Source organism: Lemur catta, chromosome 7 (assembly GCF_020740605.2).
Source record: "Lemur catta isolate mLemCat1 chromosome 7, mLemCat1.pri, whole genome shotgun sequence".
Lineage (NCBI taxonomy): Eukaryota > Metazoa > Chordata > Mammalia > Primates > Lemuridae > Lemur > Lemur catta.
The window spans coordinates 62,194,788-62,202,049 of record NC_059134.1 but is presented as its reverse complement, the minus strand read 5'-3'; the positions used below and the strand labels follow the sequence as shown (position 1 = coordinate 62,202,049).

General features: G+C 38.8%; 1 protein-coding gene across 1 annotated transcript; it reads right to left on the bottom strand.

Moving 5' to 3' along the window:
- Positions 1-1,164: 1,164 nt before the first annotated feature.
- On the bottom strand, positions 1,165-2,181 carry LOC123641616 (olfactory receptor 52E4). Its single transcript, XM_045556498.1, has one exon. It carries the CDS (start codon positions 2,178-2,180, stop codon positions 1,227-1,229), a length of 954 nt encoding a protein of 317 aa, XP_045412454.1. The 5' UTR covers position 2,181; the 3' UTR covers positions 1,165-1,226.
- Between the last annotated feature and the right edge of the window lie 5,081 nt (positions 2,182-7,262).

Sequence of the window (7,262 nt, the reverse complement as noted above, 5' to 3'; positions counted from 1 at the left end):
CACAGACCTAAAGAAATTCCACAAAGTACTCTAGGATGCAGGAATTATGCTTGGTCAGTGTCAAGTTTCAGACCAAGAGCTTCCCAGAGTCACAGAAATTGAACAGGTAGTGTTGCTGTCCTTTTCTTCTTTGTTATATATACCCCCATTTAAAAATATCTTTCTCTGTGTACTTTTGACTATTTTGTATATTGTCATCCAGATTTACACAGTGGTTCCAAATTGTAGGATATGACGGAGAGTTCTCCTGATTTCTGAGCATAAGTTCTCTGGTTAGTCGCAAATTTCAGTTCAGTGAACCTTTGACTTATTTTAAAGCAAACCACATTCTCCAGCCATATCAGGAGTTTGGAAATGGGACTAACTATTGGAAATCTACAAGATAACAGATTATACTGAGATTATTTTGACGCTGATATCAAGCCTGGATTTGTGCTTAAATGAATGAACCTGATTTCTAAGTTTTATGAAGTCCTGTATATCTGAAGGAAAACTGTAAGACAGAATTCAATTGGAATTAAACACAGAACACATACAAGTATTCACATCTAAAATGACTTTGCTTCAAGTAAGAAAGCAGTACCATGTCTCCTTAATGCCTACACTGTAGTCTCTCATATTCCTCATTTCATAGACTTAGTTTATTGGGAAAAGAATGAAGAAGAAAAGGGAGAGAGAAAGAATAGGAATCTGAAAGAAGAATGGGAGCAAAAGTGACAGTAAGATGAGGCTGAAAGAACATTAAACTAATGATCAAAGATTCCAGAGAAAGAAGACAAAATTTGGGATTACTGCAAACAATAGAAGCCATGGAACAGGAGATGTTCTAATTCAGACACTGCCACTGGACTATACATTATTTTTTCATCTATAAAATAAGATTATTTGATCAGTGTCCTTCAGAATCTAAACTTACGTAAAGAGAAGACATATGGAGAAATGGGTACAGTTCTCACCCTTTGCAAGTGATTCTACTCCAAAGCCACTGCCACCTTCAGCACAGTTGCTTTCTCTGTTGGTCTCTAACCTTTGTCCAGATACAGGGAAGGAGGTGGGGGAAATGGACAGCAAAGGTAGCTTTACATTATCTGTCAACCTTAAGCCACTTCCAGTCAAAAGGAAAAATCAGGCAAGCATAACCTAGTGTCACAGAAGATTAAAAAGAGAGCTCAGATGGTTATAATTTGGGTTGTATATAAACATATTGATCCAAACTTTGCACAGAATTATTCTTTCTGTACAAATATCTTTGCAACCTTCTCTCGGATCTGCTTGGTCCTGACTCCATAGATGACAGGGTTAAGAGCAGGTGGGACAACAACATATAGATTAGCCAAAAGAATGTGAATGTAGTGGGGAATGTTTCGGCCAAAACGGTGTGTCATAAAAGAAAAAAATGCTGGTGTGTAAAAGCACAGCATGACACAGACGTGGGAACCACAGGTATTGAAAGCCTTTAGTCGAGCATCTTGGGAGGGAAGACGAAAAACAGTTCGAAGGATAAGCACATAGGAAGAGGCAATCAGGATCACATCCACAATGATATTAGAAATCACCATGAGCCCATAGAATATGTTGACCTTGATGGGTGCACAGGCCAACCGCGCAAGACCCATGTGCTCACAGTATGTGTGAGGGATGATGTTATGCCCACAGAAAGGCAGCCGCAGAATGAGAAACACAAATGGGGTTACAAGAATTAGATTTCTTCCAACAACAACGGAAGCTAGGATACTGATGGTTTTATTGGTAAGGATCATGGCATATTGGAGAGGATTGCAGATGGCAACAAAGCGGTCATAAGCCATGGCCACCAGTAGAACAGTCTCCATGCCTGTAAACATGTGAATGAAGAACATCTGAACAAGGCAGCCCCCAAAGCTGATCTCTTGGAGTTTGAACCAGAAGATGCCCAGCATTTTGGGGATAGTGGATGTGGACAGACCCAGATCAATTATAGACAACATGGCCAGGAAGTAGAACATGGGCTGGTGGAGATTGTGTTCAGTCTTGATCACGTAGAGAATGGTGATATTCCCCACAAGGGCAATCAGGTACACAATACAGAATGGGAAAGCAATCCAGATATGTAAAGTTTCCAGTCCTGGTACTCCTAGCAAGAGAAAGAAGGGGGGATGGAACTGGGTGTCATTGATTGAAGACATTCTCCTAGCAAGCATCACTGAATTCCTGTTAAGTAAGAAGGATCTCACTTTCTTTAAGATCTCTTATCAAGGCCCTGGAGAGATGGAAAGATTCCAATCAGTGTTCTGGATCAGGGATCCCCAATCTTTTGGGCTCCAGGGACTAGTTTCATGGAAGACAATTTTTCCACAGACGGCAGCGTTGGGAGGAAGCAGAGCTCAGGCAGTATTAACAGTTAGGAACCAGGCCATGGTCCGGTACTGGCCACCGTGGGTGTTGGGGACTACAGATGTAAGTGGTTACTTTACAAATATTAAAGATTCCCTTCTTTCCAGAGGATAATTGAGGAAGTCTTTTGACACAGGATTTTGTTCTGAGATCCATCATAGACAATATAGTTCATGGATTTATTTTTTCTAATTTGTGAAATTATGAAAAAACTGGAAATATTTCACAATGCAATGGATATTTACATCATGGCATTCTCTTCCACTACTTTCCTAAGTAGACCTTGTTTACTTTGGGGAAATTGCCATATCTCATGTTCTTCAAAGTGTGGTCTTGGGATCTTGGGATTCCTGTGTACCTTTCTGGAAATACACAAAATCAAAACCATGTTTATGATAATAGAAAATGTTAGCCATTTTCAGTCTCATTCTCTCAGGAGTACACAGTGAATTTTCCATAGACTATATGAGGTGTTATCACAGTAGATTAAATGCATTTGTAAATGATGTAAACATGAGATTCCAGCTCCATTATCCTAAACCAGACATTAAAGATGTTTGCAAAATAAAACAATAACATTCTTATAAATTATTTTTAAAAAATAGTTATTTTAACAAACTATCTAATTTACAGTTTTATGTAATGGGCTTATTAATGTTTTAAAGTTAAATTTTAAAAATTGGCTTTAATAGCTAATATTGTAAATATTATGGCTACATTTCACAGATACCCAAGCTCTCTGAGTATCTTAATAATTTTTAAAAGTGATAAAGATTCTGGTCAGGAGCGGTGGCTCACGCCTGTAATCCTAGCACTCTGGGAGGCCGAGGTGGGTGGATTGCTCGAGGTCAGGAGTTCAAGACCAGCCTCAGCAAGAGTGAGAGCCCGTCTCTCTAAAATAGAAAGAAATTATCTGGCCAACTAAAATATATATATAGAAAAAATTAACCAGGCATGGTGGCGCATTCCTGTAGTCCCAGCTACTGGGGAGCCTGAGGCAGTAGGATCGCTTAAGCCCAGGAGTTTGAGGTTGCTGTGAGCTAGGCTGATGCCACGGCACTCACTCTAGCCCGGGCAACAGAGTGAGACTGTGTCTCAAAAAAAAAAAAAAAAAAAGTGATAAAGATTCCTAGTCCAAATGAAAACTGCTACCTTCTACAATTTTCTATGTTTTGTTATGATATAAATGTAGGGATTTGTCTCATGGATCTTGTACAATAACATCATATAAGGATGGTTAATCAGATGGCCTTTCTTAGAATTTTCCTTGTTCTAACTCACCTAACCTAATAGTGTGTTTCTATTAATAGTATGGGTGATTGCTATTTTTGATGCTTCTGAATCTTCATGAACCACCTTAGTTTCTGATCCCATTTTTTCCAAGATTCTGTTTATCCTGTGATTCCCTAATGTTCGTCCAATAAAATGCTTTTTGCTCATCAGTCAAATTATGTTTATCTTCCTTATAACCTATCACATCAGTGATTAACACACAAAAGTGTGTTAATGAATATATGTCCTAAAATTGTGCATAGCTTTGGGTATAAACAGATCAAATATCTAGCAAATTTTAATGATACTGAAATTAAAATGTTAAATAATCTTCACTGATTCCTTGAAAATAACAAAATTACCTTATTTTATCTGTTTGTGTCCCTAAGGACACTGTGAAACTCTGTAGCAACTAACATAACCTGAATTGTATAACATTCATGCATGTATTGGCCTTATTTCTACCAAGAGAATAGCTGCAACTAGGAGCAAAGCACCAGGGGCAATCATTTTATTATCCTCAACGCTGCCACATGAGTGTTGGTTCCCAATTGTTCAGCATTTAGTTGTTCAGCATTTAATTGAATCAGGGTTTGGGGGATTATATTAGGTGTGCTTTGTGTGTGTGTGGGTGTGTGTAGGGGAGGGAGAGAGGATTGGAGAGAGTAGTAGGGAGAAAAAGCATGTTTTATAACATATGTGGTTGCATATATCAGTTGTCCTGTAACTTTTCCAGGTAGTTATTACATAGTAGAAATACACAGGCGAAGGGGTTAATAATCCCCTATTCTATACAAAAAGAAAGAGAGAATTTTTTGTTTTCAGAGAATCTGGAGAGAAAATTGAAAGAAGAGCAGAAAGTTTGCCAGTGTTGAGGGGAAGATGTCAGGCTGAAAAATCAGAGAGCAGTGATTTTTGTGACTTGACTTGGAGGAAATAGTTAGGATGATGTGTTGTGAGATTGATAATCAAGACTCAGCCCAATCTTCAGGGAAGCTGTTTCTCAACATGACACTTTGCCACCTGAGGGAAAAGTGCCCAGCTTTGTGGCAGAGGGGACACTTCTTTGATAGTATAGTTCAAAACCATCAGGACATCCACTCTCTGTTTTGGACTGAATCCTTGCTTTCTTTTTGGTGCAGCTATGGGCCACAAATGATAGCAGATAGTGTATAACCAGTAATCTCAAGATCATTTCTTTAGGGCAAAATATTAAATTGATCCTTTCTAGATATTCACATTGACAAAGATCCTTGCCCAAGAGTTCATTTCAAAATATAAATTGATAATAGTGATCTCTCCCTTATTGTGCCCACCAAAGCTCAAATTTTGGACTTGTGATTTTTTTTTTTTTACTTTGCTGGATCTTTTTTTCTGCTGACTCTAGTAGAATATTATAAATGATTTTTATAGACTTTAAAACCATTCATACATGGCTTGAAATCCTGCTGAACCATTTACTAGCTTGAGACCTTTGGAAAAATTCCTTAACTATGTAGATCAGTTTTTTTCTCCTGTAAAAACGAGATGATAAATGTTGCTAACATGGTTTATTTAAGGCTAAATAAGACCAATGTATGAATAGGTGCTAGTACATAGTGTATTCTCAATAAATTGTAATTATTTATTTTAATGCCTCATGACATTTTATTTTTCTTTTAGCCCCAGACAGCTAAAATAATTTACCTGTTAGCAGAAATAAGTTATTTTATTGTAAAAAGCCCATTATTTATAATTAAGTCATAGCTGGATATAAGATCAGATTATAGAGGGATGGCTCCGAAGAGGCCACAGTGAAGGAGTGGCATAGGGCAGACATTTCTACGTATCTCTAGGTTTTTATGGATACAAACATAACTCAATACTGTTCAGTTAGAAAGGAAATTTTCTGTCCTCATTCTTACAGGTTTCCCTAGCTGGTAGGGCCAAAGCAGTTGCTATGAGTGGATAATTACCTTCATCCAGGTTCTTTCATAACTGTGTCATACAGGAGGAAGCCAGAGGAGCAGGCTGAGTCTGGTTGATCTAGCAGGGGTATTGTGCTTATAGTAAAACTGGCTTGGATATGGTTCCATAAAGTAGTAGGGACACAGGGAACCAAGTTACAACTGGCAACATCCGAATTTACATGGACAATGATGGAGAGAGAGAATAAAATTGTACATGTATACTACCTAAGTAATTTTATTTGGATACTGACATGTCTCAGCTCCTTCACCTCAAGCACACAGACATAAAACTGTGGTCTGCAATAGCATCTTTCTGTCTCAGATGAGCTACAGTAAGCTTAGTCAATGGGCCTGGTTCTCTCCCAACAAATCAATTTGGTAGCCACAATAATCTTCACTCTTATTGACAACATATGTGGCCATGCTGCTATAAGACTTTATTTGTGGCACTCTGGCTTTGAACAGTGTACTCTATGACTGTGTGTGTGTGTGTGTGTGTGTGTGTGTGTGTTTGAGAGAGAGAAGAGAGAGAGAGGAAGAGAGAGAGAGCATGTGCTAAAGAAAGAGATAGAAATTCTGCGTATAACTCATTGGTATGCCACTGTTCTCACCTATGGATGTCTGTTCCAATCCCACGTGCTCTGTTGTGTTCCTCTGTGAAGAGAATGGTGCTTGGGATAATTTCTCAGCAAAGCAGAAGCTTCTGACCCCTTCCGTCTTCATTTACTCTCTTCCTCTCCTTTCTGTAGCATCTCACCCCCCCGTCCAAAAATTCTTACTTCTCTGATAATTCCTCTCCCAGGCCCCACTTGGAGCAGAGTGCAGCATGAGCCCAGGTTCTTAAAGATGGTGATTGGGTTCCCTTTCAATCCGCTGAGCCCCAAGCCTGTCTGGTCATGTGGAGAAAAACTTTATATTGAGTGAAGGCATCCCCATGACTAAGCATGTCCCAGGATCCCCGAGCTGAGTCTTCAGAGTCCTCTGGGCATAAACATGGGCTTAAGGCTCATTAAGTCCTTGTAAGTATTCCTCTTTACTACATCTGTAGAGAAACACCATTCTAGATATAACTCCTTAGCTCAGGGGAGGAAGTGTGGCATGAAATGATAGAAAGGGAAATATCCTGAAGAGAGAGGAATCTGTTTGGGGGATGATATTGAATCAGTTTCCCTGAAGAGTTATGAAAGCATTTATTTTATACCATTAAGTCTTCAAAGTATGATTTCTTGGGAACCTGTCTTTAAGAATTCTTCTGTTTTGTAAAATATAATTGTGTAAATACTGATTCAGTTGGCAATTGTTACAACTGGAGTTTCAAAAGATGAAGAAGAAGACCTTTAAAATAGACAAATTACACTCTGTGGCAGCCACTCTGTTTATTGGCAGCATGCATGCCTGCAGATAATGGCATAAACTTCCTTCCAACACAGCAAGATTCTCCTTCCCAGGCTATAACTATAGGTGAACAGATAAACTCTCTGAAGAAGGGCTTGTATGTGTTTCAACTCTTTTGGCAGAAGGTGAAGAAAATTCCACATTTTCCTAAGAAAACATATTCTATTGTCCCTTCCACCCAGAGAACAAGCAGTATTTCCTGAGAGTATCCCTTCCTGGATGATGATGGAATAGAGCTACTAGTACTACCAGGACATGCTACAGGTCCTGGTT